At 36.1% G+C, this 18,371-nt stretch overlaps 1 protein-coding gene across 6 annotated transcripts in view; it reads left to right on the top strand.

The window, feature by feature from the left end:
* Nucleotides 1–1,041: 1,041 nt before the first annotated feature.
* LOC5570645 overlaps nucleotides 1,042–18,371 on the top strand; it is a 59,552-nt gene continuing 42,222 nt past the window's right edge. Inside the window, exons 1-4 of one of the 6 annotated variants that reach the window (XM_021853453.1) lie at nucleotides 1,042–1,224; nucleotides 10,435–10,742; nucleotides 16,077–16,560; nucleotides 16,637–16,765. In XM_021853453.1, the coding sequence (XP_021709145.1) occupies nucleotides 16,333–16,560; nucleotides 16,637–16,765 (357 nt within the window). In that variant the 5' untranslated portion in view covers nucleotides 1,042–1,224; nucleotides 10,435–10,742; nucleotides 16,077–16,332. The other 5 variants (XM_001653227.2, XM_021853445.1, XM_021853438.1 and 2 more) reach the window with 5 other exon arrangements.

Here is an 18,371-nt window from a genome sequence, read left to right as displayed (position 1 = left end):
ACTTCACGAATACTCTAAATATTCCTGCACTAATTTCTTATTTATGACAGATTTCTACAGACAAATTTGGGAAGAACTTATGGGGAATTGTGTTGTATAATCCGTTGAGAAATTTCATCTGAAGTCATGTTTATTTTTTCTATTGCACTTAATTCCTGTCTGAAAATGCAAGAATCCACCGTCAACTTTGTGGAGTTTTTTGACAAAATTCCTGTCGATATGTCGTACTGAAAATTTGAAGTGATTTTGTATGATTTACTACAAAAAATCGCAATTTTCTTAATCTTGTGGAGACGTAATGTGGACAGATTTTTTTTGCAGTGACTCCGAAGCTTCATGATGATACGGCGAGTAGATTGAAGCAGAAACAACTTGTTTTTCTTACTTGCGGAAATTCCAAACAAATATTGAGGAATTATAGTATAAAATGTTTTGGAATTTTTAAAGAATTTCAAAACAAAAATAGTTAAAAATTAAGCATTGAGTTTTAATTTTTTTTAATTCCTTTATTAGTTTAATTTCAAACATAACATTCATTCCTTATATCTAGGCGTTCTGTATTGGATAACACTATCCTACGCCAATTATTTTAACTAATAGAAATATGTAGCAATATTGTGCAGTTGTATTGTTATTGGCAATGTTGAATTACATTGTTACAAAGAAGGAAACAAAATAGCGACTGTGTAAATACCACCGTGTTTGCGCAAAAGCTGTACCAGCCGCGTAAGTACAAAACCACGCGTGCGTATAACGCCGCAATATCGGCAACGACGTTTCCCTTGTTCGTTAAATCATAAGCAGCATTATTTAATTGTAGGAAAGTTAATAAATGGTCAGCATTTTAAAGATGTAAGAAGTATCTTTTTATTTATTTAGAAAACTATTAGTTTTCTTAAATTTTGAATTAATTTAGAGAGAAAAGAATAGTTTCATTCATAAGGAACATATCCCTTGTACCTTTACAAATTTGTAGCGGCTGATACCCCCTCACTGTAATGCACTCTGCTCGCAACAGTGGTGCCACAAGACGACGATATCTGGTTTCAGTTCTGTTCGAAGCTTTAAGCCGGTTAGACGTGTGTAAACGTGCAGATCCAACGCGCGTTGCGCTGACGGTTTCGACTCGATCCGCATGCTTTGCATTCCGTGACACCGTTAAGAGCACATGGCGACACCGTAGAATCGAGTGTTGAACGCGAGAAGCAGAAAAAAAAGTACCAGGTTGTGTAACGATTTCGTTCGGTTTTGTACCAGGGCATGGTCAACCGTCGCAACGTCACTCTGGGCTTGGATGTAAACAAAGCAAGAAGAAATTGTGAAGCAAAGCCGAGATCAGTGGTTCGTGGTCATTGTGGTAGCTGTTTGGACTCAACCGATTGATTTTTTATTGTGACAATTGTGTTGAAATAATTATTAATCAATTATCGTGTGTAGACAGCGATATGTCGGTTATTGAGTCAAAGGTTTCGTTGCGTTCGTTGGTGCAACAAGAAGAATAAAGCTGCAATTGTAATAATGAAACTGGATCAAAAAATGGAGATAAAATTATCCAGCTCCTTTTTTAATCAATTAGTAGCTTCATCAGGTTCAATTATTTACCATATACATAACACTACGTTGCCCGCCTGCATTGTCTCAAAAACCCACAGCAAGTAATTGAAAGTTTTATGGGATGTTTCAATCATCAATTTAATTTCTAGGCCCAATGAAACCAGAACTGTATACGGATGTACATGTATATTTCTTATATAAGTGCTGCAATTAAAACGGATGACAGACGAGTTAATGTATTTGATTGGCAAAGCAAAACTTCACTATGACATCCCAAGTATCCATATTAGCATCAAATATGCTTATAAGCATTATAATAGCACTAAATATTCAGAAACGCCTAATAACAGCACTTTCACCGCATATAAACCTTATTGCAGATTTATTAATGCTTTTAAGCTTGAAATATGCAGGTATGAAATCGGCACTATAATGACTCTATATTCGCATATAGGGAATTGGGGTGGTACAAAAATCGTTTTGTTCCACACCACTGATTCGATTCCAAGTCGAGTTCTGGGTGCCCTCCCCAAATTTGAGCTCATTTGGATGAAAACTGAGAGTGCACAAGCCCCTCAATGTTTTTATGGGAATTACTATAGGAAAAGCAATAAATTCATTAAATCGGTCGCTCATGTGCTCTTGAGGGTTAAATATGCGATAATACTATTAGATGCATTCGTTAGCTATTGAATTGTAAATGAAAATCATTAGAAAATATGAAAAAAAAGGTAGAAGACAAATGAGTACTGATGACGAATTTCCGATTGGATATAAATCAATTTCTAATTACCGAGACGTCCAATTTGAAAACGGTTTTCGGAAAGTATGACAAATGTATTTGATAATATCAGCATTGCTACAACTCCCAAGAGTACATGGGCGAACACTATGACCAGTGGAATGAATTCAGAACTTTTCCCATAGTAATTCTCACACAAACTTTGAAGGGCTTGTGCTGTCTCAACTTGCATTCAAATGAGTTCAAATTTTGGGTCGACACTTACAAGATCTGGAATCGAATAAACGGTGTGGTGCAAAATCGATATTTTGAACCACCATGAAAGGGTATCCTAAGTAACATTAGCAGCTGAATAGCAGTTTGTTCAGCTACAATAAACATCAGAGTGTTTTGTTCAACTGTTGTTCCACTTATATATTTTTTGGAATGTTTCGACACTTTGCGAATTATGGACCCCCTCAGAAAACCATAAAATTAACACTCAAAGCACCCTTATTCCTATAAAAATCCATCGGGGGAACTTTGTTTGCATTGTTGGGCAGCAGTTTCAGGCAAAATATTTTATCTAAGGTGCATAAAAACATATATTTAAACAGTTCTGGACATGAAAATACACAAAAGGGTCCATAATTAGCGATTCCAAATGGGTCTAACATTGGTAAACAATTACTTTTCAAGACGCTGTTGAGCCCCATTCAACTCGATCATGCTCACCAATACCACTATCAGAAAGAGCTAACATTAATCTAAAAAAGGGGCTCAACAGCAACGTTTCTGAAAAAAGGCTCAAGACCTCTTGGGCCCTTCTCTAGTGTTTGCCCAGAAATTAAGAGTTTTCAATACGATTGTCGCAATCGACGTAATAATCGCCATTTCCTTTGTTTTGGATTGGCGTTTTCCGTTTTTATTCATTGAGTTATCTACCTAGTGAAACAGCTGTTTTGCTACGTACGTGAAAGCTCTCTGGCTACGCATTTTAAATTATTTAATTTGTGATGTTCCAGTCTGCACTACATAGGTGGTACTGATCTTGGATTACTTTATATAAGTAATCACCCAACCTTCATGGTATCTGCTAGAGAAGAAGTGATAGACGTAACGCTTAGCTCAAACAGAATCAGTCAAGAGTTGACGAATTGTCATTAGATAAGGAATCATTATCTGATCATCATGTTTGAACATTTGAATATAACTTCACAAACTTTGCGTTTTAGGAATTCCCTGTCAACAAACTGGGAACCCCATATTGTTTGCGTCTAAATTGCATGGATATTTTTTTTTCTTTTTGGCATTACGTCATAACTGGAACAGAGCCTGCTTCTCAGCTTAGTGTTCTTATGAGCACTTTCACAGTTTTTAACTGAGAGCTTTCTTTGCCAAAGTTGCCATTTTCCAGTGTGTCTACTACCTGGAAAAACTTGGAAAACCTGGAATTATGAAGGAATTTTATTTAAGCTGGAAAACAATTTGGAATTCTCAAGAAATTTCGGCCACAATCAAAGTAATTATTTTGAATAAGTAAGACATGGTAGAATACACTCTAACCTCATTTTACGACCGTTTTTTTACCGACGGTTCGTTTAACGACCACTTTTTTACGACCGAAATTCAGATTAACGACCGTTTTATTAAATAATCAATATCTTAAAAAGTATTCAAAATAGAGGATCATGATGTTAAGCAAAATTGTTCAAAAGCTAACATATGGTGGTCATTGAATTGCGGAATTCTGCCACTAGGTGGCGCTAGTGAGCATCGAAATTTTGTTTTGCGGATATCTCAGGATCCTGACAACTTAAAAAAATGGCGTCTTCGGCAAAGTTGCTCAGTAGCACAAGCGCTATCTTTATAAAAGTTATGAGATTCGAAATTTTGCCACCAGGCGGCGCTAGTGAGCATGATCAGGATCCTGACCACTTAGAAAGATGAGCTACTGAACAACTTTGCCGAAGGCGCCATCTTTCTAAGTAAACAGGATCCTGAGCCATCCGGAAAACAAAAAATCTATACTCACTAGCACCGACTGGTGGCAAAATCTCGAATCTCTTGGCATGATTAATGTTAGTCCTTTAGCTACTGAACAACTTTGCCGAAGATGCCATCTTTCTAAGTTGTCAGAGATATCCGCAAAACAAAAGTTGCATGCACACTTGTACTGCCTGGTGGCGCAATTTGACTTATGCAGTGTTGCAAGCTACGACAAAATTTTGAACCCTTCATGAAAAACTGGATTACAGTTGAAGAGTTTTGCTATGTTGCTAAGCATTATATTTTTCTGTTCCGCTCAAGTTTTATGGTTTTGATCTTTTCTTTATTCTTCTTAAACAGTGTTACCAGCCACATGAACATTTGTGATTCGAGCGACTGTATGGCACGCAACACTTTCTTCAACTTTGGTGAACATTCGGTATCGTTATCTTTAAAATTTTTTGGTTTTTGCATATCACACCCTCATAAAATTGGCTCTTTTGAAAGCAATCAGTTTTGCCATCTATTACCAAAATATGAAAACTTGAACGGCCATTTTGGAAGTTCTCAACCCATGCTTCAACTTTGCCGAATATCTTGAATCAGTGTTTCCGCATCTAGATGTTGTATTTTTCAAAAACATAATTATAACCCTGACTATTTTACGACCGATTGATTTTCAATCATAATAAAAAAATAATCAAATAATAAAATATAAATAAATGAAATAAAAAAAATCATCAAAAATACTTGTATTTTGGAGAATTTCTTGAACCTGGAATATTTTTTCTAAAACTTTGAAAACCCCTGAAAATATCAGGGAATTTTATTTTTGTAAATGAGTAGACACCCTGTTTTCGCATTCGTATATCGTGGGGCAGGTTCGATGATACTCTATGCTCAGGGAAGTCAAGGAAATTCCGAAAAGATCCTGAACCGACCGGGAATCGAACCCAGCCATCTTCAGCATGACTTTGATTTGTAGCCGCGAACTCTAAACACATAGGGACGCATAAGGACGATTCGCATACGGCCGTTTGGAATAATAGATGTTTCGTATAAAGTAGTTTCAAGAAAAGGTGGCATTTTAAAGAAGACATAAAAATCTCATTATGCAAAATGTCCATTATGCCAAACGTCCGTATGCGAAACGTCCTTATGCGGAACGTCTTTATGCGAAATGTCTCACCTCCGATGCAACAACATCCTATAATATGGAAGCTTTTGAAGAAGCATGTCTTTTGCAGTTTGTGAAGGCTACAAGAGAAACCCCATGGTAAAGGTCAGTTTTTTCCCTCTCGGGTGACGCGTTCTCTTCTGCCGGGCAGTGCGTCGAGAAAGTCCGAGAAGTCGTCAGTTTTTTTTCCTCTCGGGTGACGCGTTTTTTTCTGAGTGCTTTTATATGGCCGAGCACACGAGTGAAGCTGAAAGTGGATTGTGGCTGCTCAATCAGGGATGAAGGATCAATCGGTGAGCTCGTTTCATGCTTTTTTTTTTCAAGTCTATAAAATATGTATGACCGCACATTTAATCGTTACATAAATATGATTTTTCAACAAACTATGAATGGTTCGTCACTGTGGGTGTCGGCATAAACTCTTATTCATAACTTTATTGTTTTATATTTTTTGTATTAAATCACTTACCTTTATTTTTATACATAAAAAAATGCTTTGAATGGTTTGGTCTGTGCTAGAAGTGTAGACTTGCAAAACGTTCATTTTATTCAAAAAACTTTGATGGTTCGCCACTGTAAGTGTCGGCATAGGAATATTATGTGATGGTCTAGCCAATCGATATTTTTTTTCAATTTGAGTAAAATATCCTGTAGGAATGTTGCTTTTAGCTATTTGTTCAACAAACTTTGAATGGTTCGTCACTTCAAGTAACGGCATTATTTTCTCATACTTGAAAATTTTTCATGTCAATCGAAAATTTTATATTTCTAAGTATGTTTATATCTCACAAATAATCGTTTATCATGGTCTAATCGCTTATCAAAGTGAATCCTGTGACCCAACGATCCTCCCCATTAACAAACATCCCTCCCAGTAACCTTTGCGGAGATGCAGAGGCAAACACGGTCTCCAAATAGCAAAGGTTACACACTAACATTCCTTCCCCCAATCCCACCTGACTGCAAGGACGTGGCCGGCGCCGTTATTGACCCTGTATAAATAGAGGCACTGAATTATGCACACTGAAGAAGATTATGGCCAATCCCAGCCGAACTTCTAGTTGATTCTTTGTGCATTTTCACTGACTTCGGTCAATCACGGAATAGCAACCATTGATATGTGTAGTCAGTCTAAGCTAAGCTAAGCTAGCTACAAGAGAAACCCCATGGTAAATCTACGACTTGACTAGACTTAGGAAACAATGTAGAAGGAATTGGAAGAGATGCCGTTCCACTGGATCATTCAAGATGGCACACAAGACTCACAAGAAGGCTCTTCGATCTGATGTACGATTCTGGTAAAAAAAACCGTTGTACAAATGATTCAAGTTTGAGTGGAATCAGTCGACTGTACAAAATCCTTGGGAAATCTAAGGATTTCCAAGCGAACGAAATTCGCTTACCTAATGGTGACTTTACTTCTTCTGACGAAGAAGTTTCAGAATGTGCACAGAAAAAAATATTTAATTTTCAATGTGATGTAAACTGAAGTCTACTGTAAAAATAAATCAAATTCGTGTGTTATTACAGTATCATGTAAATTTAAATTATTATACATTTAATTTTCATCTAAAGATAGTTGAATATTACATGATCGTGTAAATTTAAAGTGAATTCAATTGAAAAATAATGGATTGGTCGTTGAAATTTACGTTTATGTTGATGCTCCAAATATGTGCATGAAAATAAACTTAAATTTACAACATATTTTAGCTGTGTGGATTCTATTAAGATTTTCCCGGATGGACATAGCATACATATATGAATGAACCAAATTTAGCTACGAGTCTCTGGCTTCGGCTAGCAGTATCGTAACTATTGAATTACTCCTTTCAAATCGCCAGAAGCAGACGGGGTTTATACTTTTCTGCTCCAGAAAAGAGATTTGAGTTTATCAAAATGTCTGGGAAAGTTATCTTGCTACCGGATAAATTTCCAGATCTTGACGTGATACTACTGAAGCATTTTCAAAAAGGAGGACGTGCGTCGTATGAAAAAGCGGAAATTATTCAGTCTGACCTCTTTTCTTCCGAAATGTCTGGAATGTATTGTCGATCATCACATTCGTGATGTCTCTTAGGCAAACATGTCTTTTTATGTGAATTAACATGCTTACTAATCTGGAAAGTCTACGGTGACTCTTTTACACAAAGTTGTATACCATATAGAGAAAGCATTTGCTCATGATTGATTGTTCAAACAAACATATAGACCAAAAACAACATAAAATTTCAAGTCCTTAATAAAGGTCCAATAAGGACCGAAACGTTGGAAAAAGAAGCAACACAGTTGTTTTGAATTGCCAAAATAGACAAAAAAAGCCAGCAGCCACACACTCGATTTATCAGTAAAGTTATCAATTGCTCAAAAACCGGCATCTCTTCCTGACATTGCGTCAACCTGCGATTCGAAAATTGAGTATTTGCTAATGCCCTCAAGACGGAGTGTTATCACCACTTTTGTGGAATCTCGTAGCAGATTTTCTCTTGGGGCAACTCAATAAAAGCAGTTTTCAAACTTATGGATTTGCCGACGACTATCTAGCTTTGGTGGTTCGTCATGTTGAAGTGCTTTTCAGGTAGTCTCGATCTATCTAGTTAACCCGAATAAAACATCTATTGTTCTTTTTACGGAAAGACGAAACCGCGATGGATGTCGACCTTTATGTCCTTTTGGCACTAAGATTAGTGTAACTGACCAGGTAAAGTACGTCGTATATCATTCTAGATTCCAAACTCTTCTGAACACCTAACATTGAATTCAGAGTCAAGAAATCTTCGTTCAGTGCCGACAAACCTTTGGTAAAACTTAAAGCATCGAACACAACTATATAAAATGGATTTACACAATAGTTGTTCGACCAATATTGGCATATGGATTTCTTGTATGGTGGCGAAAGGGCGAAGTGAGAACAATCCTATCAACATTGGGCCATCTCCAAAGGATGATTGATGACGATGTCTGATGCATTCTTGACAACTCCTACTGCAGCACTCGAGGCTCTTTTCGATATTTGAAAACAACAAGAAAAAACTATTAGAGTAAAGTGGGGCAAAAGTTCGAGTGGGGTAAAAGTCTCTTTTTAAGATTTCTAGCTCAATTCAAAACAAATCTAATAAATGTCATGGTGGTTCAAATGCTATTCAAGTAAGAGATTTTCACTCCAAATATCATAAAAATCGATTGAGATTTGGAGAAGTTATGGCTATTTGTTGTTTTCGACGTGAATATTGTAATTTTTGGTCAAACTTTCGTTGCATGGAACCAATTCAAGATAAAATCTTTTTCAATGTTTTATGTAAGGGCGTTTCTAGGCCTATAATAGGGTTGCTTTGAGGTGTATTAGTTTTTGCATAAAGGCTTGAAAACAATTTTTGGCCCATAGTGGGGCAAAAGTTCGAATCAGCGGGGCAAAAGTTCGACCCATGTATAAAATCACGGAAAAATTTGCAAATTGCCTAAAATCCACATATTATCTTCAAATTTAGTTAAATTTGTCTGATCGTGTGAAAATTGTCACCAAAATTTCACATTTCCACTTAGTTTCGCGAAAAACTGCTATTTTTGAGTATATTACAATTAACTCGGTTTTGGGCAATTTTTTGATGATAATTTAGTGTGTATTTTTCGTTAAACTTAAGTTTACAGCTAGTGTAAAGTATGCCTGTCATAAAAGGATCGATATTTTGTGTTTTAGCCAGCGAACTTTTGCCCCACACTAGATTCGAACTCTTGCCCCACCGGTGGGGCAAAAGTTCGAACAAGACAATCAATTTTGAAACTGTTATAACTAAAAATGAGTTAATATTTTGACACAAGTTTGTTCAGCAAAATTATAGCCAATATGTTGAAGGTTCACTGTATGGTATTTGTTTTGTTTTAACTGCTATTGTTTTCCTGGAAACTTTGATAATACCACTAAGGTCGAACTTTTGCCCCACCTTACTCTAACCGATTACGGTCTGTTGTTTAAACCTTCCCATAATTTCTAATAAAATGTTAAGAAGAAGTCTGATTGTTTGTTGGACTCTAAAAATTAATGAGGGAAAAATGTTCTCCTACCATAAACATCGAATCTCGCGCTCTGTTTTGAATGCAGCCGCGCTTCTGTTCCTGAAGGGTCCCATAGTACGATTACCAGGTTTTCCTACGTTTCACCTTAATGTCTGTATGAACCAAATTCTAAATTTGAGTGTCCACCAGCAGAGCTTGGAAACATGTTGTGGAATATTCTAAATTAACAACGCATAAATTGCGCTAACAATTATCTAACATGTCATTAAAGCGGATCTTTTGCGCTCTTGCCATATCTATGAATCAAACAATAGAATAGTCCAACTGTAGGTAGAGAGCCCTAGTGCATGCAATACTCAACAATAACGTTCATTTGCAAAAAAGATAAATGTACTGCATAGGTATCATACGAGCCATCTAGAAAATGGATATTTATGAGTCCATTTTTCTGCCAGTTTCGTTTTCAAATGTTCTTTGGTGAAGCATTCCGCGCACCGTAATAACAATTATGCAACCTAGTAAGGGTTAAAATCCCCGCTATTTATCGTCCACACATATGTTTAAACTGTACAGCTGATTTTTATTCCCTGGCCAGCGCGTTTTGCTATGGCAACTGTTATATGAAGTCTTTCGTAGGCGTCGGCTGTGGCAAAATCCCACTATGGAGCAGAAACCTTGTTTGGTTGGCCAAAATCTCTAGTGCTGTGGGGATGGTTCATAGAGTTTGAATGTCTTCTTATCTTGGATGAATGAAACATCGAAACGTTAGTCAGAATCATATCAATGAAATAAGTTATGAGCGATAAAACTGATCTAGATAAATTGTAAGGTATTTAGATACAAAATTCAATACAAAATAATTTGCTAAATAATAAAGCAGAGCGCTAGGGGTTTGGCCAACCCAAGTAGGTTTCTGTTCCAATGTGCGTCCTTGGTGTGGTGCATTATGACTTATTGTTGCTCATATCTCTTTGAACAGGCGCACTTTTCTCGGTGAGATGCATGGACATTGGACAACCACGCTTCAGCATACACACGACTTACCACGTCTGAGTCCCGCTAAGTCAGATAAAGATTTGTATGAAACAAAGCCCAGCCAACAAAGGCGCTAGGAACTCAGGTTCATTGACATGATTAACACGCACTCGGCTGCTGAATTACGGTCGTGTGGGGAAACTCAAAGTGGGCATGACACATGGTTGGCTGTGACCTAGTCGGAAAGTTCACGTTATCGTATTCAGCGATTCGATGCAATTTGCGTTCTTGACGGAAGACGTGACTGGAGTTGTAAGTGAGATGCGTGAGAGAGTAAGGTAGATGTTCCGATTGTGATGGTATCAAGCACGATACAATTTTATTTAATCGCCCAAAATGATGCACTTAATATGTTTTTATTTCATTTATTAATATAATTTTATTATAATAAATCTTCGAGCTGTTTAGTAGAATACCTATAAGTAGATGAAAAAACCGAATTTAGTACTATACCACTGAAGTCGAGTCTAGTACACGACACTGAAGACGGCCTTACAGTTGAGGTCGAAATACGCGTATCTGTCAAAGGATACAAACTCTAGTGGAATTAAATGGTATAGTACTAAATTCGGTTTTTTCATCTACTTATAATTTTATTAATACATTACATTCATTTTCAAATCTAGGTGTAATGTATTTGTCAACACTTTCATTCTAATTCAATTCAACCACATTGAGCTATTGTTAACATTTTGTTAACAACATATTATATTCAATTATCCATAGCAGTAATTACAGCCAGCTATCCCTTACTCGAAACTCCATCGAGTTGGGGAATCATAGTAAAAGTTAGTTTTCTTCAAAAATCTTCAAAAATTTATTTTGAATTCTGTGTAGAGCTTTATTTCTAGTTTAGCTGGCTTGAAAATTTTACCAGTTTTTGTAAACCTTTTCTTCGTGACAACATGTCCACTTGAAAATTTGTAAGAAAGAGCTTTTGGTTTCTGTGCGATTGTTATAAGTTGAGTTTTAACTGCATTAGGAAAAATCTTCCAATTTAAGAAGTATGAATAAAAATGTATAAACTTCCTTGCAATTTACTACAGATGACATGCAGTATTTGTTCTCTGATGGAGAAGCATTTGTCTGCAGCAAATAAATATTTTGATATCCCTGTGGTAACTCAGGTAAGTCATATGAGGGATTCCACGGAGGCATGCAAGTCGATTCTGATCGACCATTTCAAAAATATCTGAAACTTTGCACAGTTTTTCAGTTCCATCTAAATCGTCATTTTCCGATATCAAATCTTCAAGTTGGGTCACGACTAACTTTTCAAAAGGGTGTATGTGAAAATGGTTCAAAAATATTCAAAAAGCTGCACAGCAAAAACGGTTCGTTCGATTGTTAGACAACTAAAGAAACAAAGTTAGACAACTAAATAAAGATTCCAAAAAAAATACACACAGTAAAAAAAATTTTTTTTTGCATTAAAAAACATCATTTTTGTCACAAAAACTCAAATATCTCAAAACCCTATCGGAATACCAACGTAGTTTTTTGAGGGAAAACGGTCCATTATATTAGCTATCTACCATGAAAATTTTGTGATGGTAAGCCAATAAACAAAAAAGTTATGATATTTCAAATATTTCACAAATTTGACACTAAGTGAAATTTTTTTTTTCATTGTTAATTTTTTTTAGGACCGCAGTTTGTTGCTGAATTTTTCGTTAAGGGTACCACATGAGGTTAACAAGTTGTTTTCATGATATTTTATTTAATTATTCATAACTATTATAGCATCTATTAGAAAGTTAGACGCGATCCAGTGTTGTGATCTAAAGTCTTGATAGTGTCATATTTTTTATTGTACGTAACTGAAGAAAAATTCTCTCAATAGTGTTGAAACCTTTTGATAAAAGAAACCTATAAGAAATCTAATATTGAAGACAAAAGCTACAAAAAAAGTTTTCTATACAGGTATACGACTAGTTTACCTGCAAAAAGTTTACCTCGTAGAGAACAAGGCGGGTCTATACCCAGGTGATCTAGTATACGTAAAGCAGGTCGGTTTTCTCGGCGCTGGTTTTCTCCACAAAGTTAAAATCTGGTCACACCTGGGTATAGACCCGCCTTGGTAGAGAATAGACTTTGGGAGAAAGCGAGTAACTTCAACAGCATCAAAAACATGATAGGTACATACCATGAACATACTCACGAAAAAGCTAAAAATATACTACCACTATGGTTATAAAAGATTTAATTGTAAAATTTTTCTTCAGTCAAGCAAACGACACCAAACTAGTCAGTAAAAACTTAAAAGTGATTTTGTTTATTAAAATCTAACGAGCAACATGAGTAGTCGCTTTCTCTACTGTTGCAGGCCGTTTGCAGAAAAAAAGTGTTCGAAAGAGCTACGAAATCTCACCGAAAGCACCATAGATAAACTGAAAGCGGCTGGTTATGCTCCAATGTCTACATTGAATACAAATTTACGCATTTGTACGTCCTGCCGTTTAAACGTTGACAAACGGGCATCTGTACATCATCGGTGGATCAGGTTGCAAGAAGTTCGAAAACAACAACAACTGAGGAATTACTAGATGCACCGACAACAACTGAGGAGTTACCAGAAGTACCAAGTGCAGATAGTCTTGTCACGGTACCATCAGCGACATCTGTTTCAACAAATCAATCAGAAGATGAGTGCATCCAGAAGGTCAACATCGAACGCTTCAACGAAGGGATAGCTGGAATAAAAGTGACTCCGATTAAATGGACAAAGATGGGTTACGTCAATTATCCCGAGAAAAAATACCGTGAAATCAACGAAGCTGTACGAAGAAACCTCTTCAAATTAGGACCTGAGGATGTGGAAAATACAGACTACGATGAGGTAATTATAAATATGAAGGAAAGGTTCTCGAATCTAGCCACGACAAGGAAAGAAAAATTATTGATTTTGTCGATGCTGCCAAGCTCGTGGTCTATTCAAGACGCCATTGATGAGTTCAAAACCAATAGAAATACAGCAAAAGAGGCAAAACAATTCAAAAATAACTGTCTTGCAATCAAAAATGCTAGGTCGAGTACTTCATTAACAGATGAGACAAAAGAAAAAATAATTCAATATTTTGAAGACGATGAAGTAAGAGAGCTATGCCTGGCCAAAAAGATTATGTATCTGTAAAAAAAGATGGAAAGCGTCAAGCAATCCAAAAACGATTAATGATGACTACTTTGAAAGAAGCGTATACACGCTTCAAGGAAATTAACGAAAATATTAAGGTAGGTTTTTCCTCATTTGCAAGCCTTCGTCCAAGGCAATGCAAGCTTCTATCCAATTCAGGAACACATAATGTTTGTGTGTGCACAACACACGAAAATATTAACCTAATCTTACATTGTTTGAAAAGAATCAATTTATCAAAGGATATTAAAATGTTAACTGGTAGTCTTTTGTGTGAAAATACAACATCAAATTGCTAAAATTGCTATCTACGATCTTGTTCAGATTGTCCAGATTCTTCATCATTGGAAAATACTTTATTCGCTGAGTTTGAAGAAAATTATATTGATCAGTTATCATTTGAGCAATGGGTGACCACGGATAGGTGTGACCTAGAAACTATTGTTAAACCTGTAGATGAGTTTGTGTCATTTTTTGCTTGAAATTAGAAAGTTTAATTCCTCACGACTTTATTAAAACAGAGCAATCCCGCTTTTTAAAAAATACGAAAAATACATTACAAGATGGTGAATTTTTAGTCATTTGTGATTTTTCTGAAAACTATAGCTTTGTATTGCAAGATGAAGTGCAGTCCCATCACTGGAATGTACAACAAGCTACAATTCATCCATTTGTTATTTATTTCAATGGAAGTACGCAAATTGAACATTTTAGTTTTATTGTAATTTCCGAAGATTTAAGACACGACTCAGTATCTGTAAATTTGTTCATTGCCAAAATGATTAACTTTTTACGCGTTGATAAGGATAAAGAAATCAGAAAGATATATTTCATGTCTGATGGAGCAGCATCGCAGTACAAAAACCGTAAGAATTTTTCGAGCCTATGTCAATTTAAATCAAAGTACGGAATTGATGCAGAATGGCATTTCTTTGCTACGTCACATGGCAAAGGTCCTTGTGATGCTATTGGAGGAACCATAAAGCGCATGGCCACAAGAGCAAGTTTAGCCAAAGAACGTGAGCATCCAATTAAAACTGCAAAAGCAAATAGTTCTTTTTGCTGGGCGAATCGCAGAAAAGAAGAAGATTTAACAAAATTATCATTTTGTTTTACTACTACTGAAGAGTACGAATTAACGGCATCAGAGCTCAGCGAGCAATATAATAAAAACGATCCAAGGAACCCAAAAATTTCACTGTTTCATTCCATTGTCAGAAAATAAAATTAAAGCAAAACTATACTCGAACTGTACTGATAATGATGCAAAAGTGTTCGATATTGTAAAAAAATTGAATAATAATAAGTAAATAAATAAGTATTAATAAAATGTTTTCATGATCTCATAACGCATACCCAAATCCAAAACTTTTAAAGTTTATATATAACATTTAGAAACTCATCGATCATACTCTAAAAAAAAATATCCTGGTAAAAAAAAAAAATATTTTCGTGTAATCTGTTAATTCATTTAAATTTATACATATATACATATACATATAATATTTATACATATACATAATATTTATACATATAATATACATAATACTAATGAATACATGAAAACGACTTGTTTAATTCACGCAAGGCCCTTAACAATAAAATCAGCAACAAACTGCGGTTCCCGTAATAATTTACACCGAAAAAAAATTTTTGTTTCTACTAAATGTGAAAATTGTGACATGTTTGAAATGTCATAACTTTTTTGTTTATTGGTTTACCATCACCAAATTTTTATGGTAGATAGCTAATATAATGGACCGTTTTCCTTCAAAAAATTACGTTGGTATTCCGATAGGGTTTTGAGATATTTGAGTTTTTGTGTCAAAAATGATGTTTTTTAATGCAAAAAAAAATTTTTTTTTACTGTGTGTATTTTTTTTGGAATCTTTATTTAGTTGTCTAACTTTGTTTCTTTAGTTGTCTAACAATCGAACGAACCGTTTTTGCTGTGCAGCTTTTTGAATATTTTTGAACCATTTTCACATACACCCTTTTGAAAAGTTAGTCGTGACTCAACTTGAAGATTTGATATCGGAAAATGACGATTTAGATGGAACTGGAAAACTGTGCAAAGTTTCAGCTCAATAGAAAAAAATGAATTAAAAAATTTACCAAATTTTGGTGCTGTTGCTTGGAATCACTCATATATGAAAATATTGCACAATATTGGTCCCAGAATGCTGCATTGAGTACTGCACCTCAACTGTAATAAATAGGTTGGAAATCGATCGTTTATACTGATTCAATAGCAAAAACAATAGTACAACTGATACATCCGCCTGCAACTATTGGATCACTTACCCTACTCCAGAAACTGCAAAAACTATATTATATTGATGTATTGTCATTCCTCATGTTATTTTAATCGATATTCAGCTCATTTAAGCCATGACCCAAAAGTGAGCTCACCAAATTAACCATAATAACATGCATTGCTCGACTCATTTCAGAGAAATTCCACAGTTCGCACAACGAAAAGAAAATTGCCATCGATGCATTGGGAAAGATTTGTGATTTTCCACGGTTGATGGCATTATGTGATGGTTGCCCTTAACCTAGCGCGAGGTTAAAGAAAACAAAGCAACGAGAATGAAAGCATGTACGCGAAGAAAACAAATTGTGAGAAATTCAAAAAAGCGTGAAGATACGAATCGTTAAAGCTCATTTTGAAAGTCGGGCAGGACTGATAGCTGCTGCAGAGGTGTGATGGCAGAAGTGAAAGTATTCGATACACCTGAAAAACCCGAGGTAGCAGAACAGTCGGAGAATTCCGATTATTTTCTGCGGAGCATTTTTATTCCCGCCGATACTGGCGGAAACCTCGGAATGCATCTCAGTCGTACACCTTGGGACCCTTACCCCTGGGTAAGTGGCGTTCTGGCTGGGTCTTGTGCCGAGCAAGCAGGACTTCGAGTAGGTGACTGCGTATTAGAGGTATGTTACTAAGGCGATTAAAACACCTGTTCGTTAAATAATCAATTTGTTACCCTTATTATTCAACTGTTTCTAGGCAAATGGCGAAGATTTGCTCGGGCTTAAAATAGTCGACATCGCCAAGCGTGTTCGGAACTGCAAGCAAAATGCGAATCCTCGTCCAGGTGTTAACTTGATGCTTTGGAACTCTGGATTTGAAAAGAATGTAAGTTTGAATATTCAACGCTTGACAATAGCTAGTACACTTCCTACTGTATTGAATAACACCCTACAATAGGAACAGAACTTGAAGATCGTCCATATAGTACGTCACGCTATTCTGTGGAAGGCGGTTAGCAGGTGTTTCTAAGGTTCCATATAAAAAATGTGACAAAGAAGGAAAGGGGTCGAAAAATGAAGATATTTACGTGGCGTACTTATTGGGCAATCTTTTAAATGAATGCCAAAGTGGTCTATCGATTACTCAAGTCATCTGGGCGTTAAACATACGAAGTAAGGTAGAGCAATTAATAGTCATTAGTATGCGACAAACAGGTGAAATTACGTTTATTACACCTAGTTCATATTAATAAATTCAAAAGTATCTACCTCGTGTATTTGTAATTATTCAGCTATGGGATAGAATGGGAACCAAAGACCAATAAAAAGAGAGACGGTATATTAAACGGTCTGGATCTGTTGGTATTCTTACGCTGGTAACAGTGTATGATTCAATAAAACGTATTTTTAATAAGGGTGACCCATAAGGACGTTTCGCATACGGACGTTTGGCATAAAGGATATTTCGCATGAAGTACAGGTAGCATTTAAAAAAAATGGGGTGGGTAATGACTGTTACATTACCGTGGGTTGACGTAGAACTACTATGGACACAACTTCGATCAATTCTGGGTCAGACTCTAACAATAGTGCAGTAGCTTTTTGCAGATGATAGGATGTTTGATGATAGATGATAGGTGCTGTTATTGTGAGTTTTCAATTACGTTATGGTTTTAAAGGAGATCTCTCATTTGGTTTGGAAGCTTTTTCGGATGGTTGGACGATCGATTTCAGTTCTGACTCCAGCTGTAGTTAGCCAAACTCCTTCAGTAGATTAGATGTTTGATAGCTCATGTGCTTCGATTGTGAGAATCAATAGAATCGTTCTATGGTAAGAAAAGTATGAACAATATCGACTGCACTCAACACTTATATTTTTAATAAACGTTAAATCAATACAAGAACCACCTAATGTGGTCGCTTCATTTACACGACTAGCCAACTTTAAATTAAAATGTTTATTCATGAAATCGACAAATTTAATATTTTCTTGTTTGAAAACGTCAATAATACAGTCGCCGGTGACTACAATAGGAGCATCTTGTTTTACATAATTGAATAAATTACGGGTCATGAACATTTTCGTATCTTGCACAGTAGTACCTTGAGAAATGTACACTGTTATTAGCAGTACTTCAATGTCCATATCCATCGATGCCGCACAAAAGTCTCTAACCTGATCTGCTACGCCAAGCATTGCCTCATATTCCTCACTAATCTTTTGAATTGTTTGAGGAATAGCTACATTGAGGGCCGTATCCTTCCGGTAAATCGACACACCACCAGCTCTCACGCCAGGGCGTTTGAACTGATTATACAGCTGTAGGCGGCAATGTCGACGGATGATTGATCGGCTAGCCAAGTCTCACTCAGTGCAAGGAATCCTACACTGGTCAGAATTAGGTTTGGAGCATTATCCATTGCATGAGCATTTAGGCTTTGTGCATTGATACTCATCAATGTGCAGGCAGGGCCGCTATGATCCAGTATTT

Source organism: Aedes aegypti, chromosome 1 (assembly GCF_002204515.2).
Source record: "Aedes aegypti strain LVP_AGWG chromosome 1, AaegL5.0 Primary Assembly, whole genome shotgun sequence".
Taxonomy (NCBI): domain Eukaryota; kingdom Metazoa; phylum Arthropoda; class Insecta; order Diptera; family Culicidae; genus Aedes; species Aedes aegypti.
Note: the sequence above shows the minus strand (reverse complement) of the source record. Positions and strands in the feature narration are given on the sequence as shown.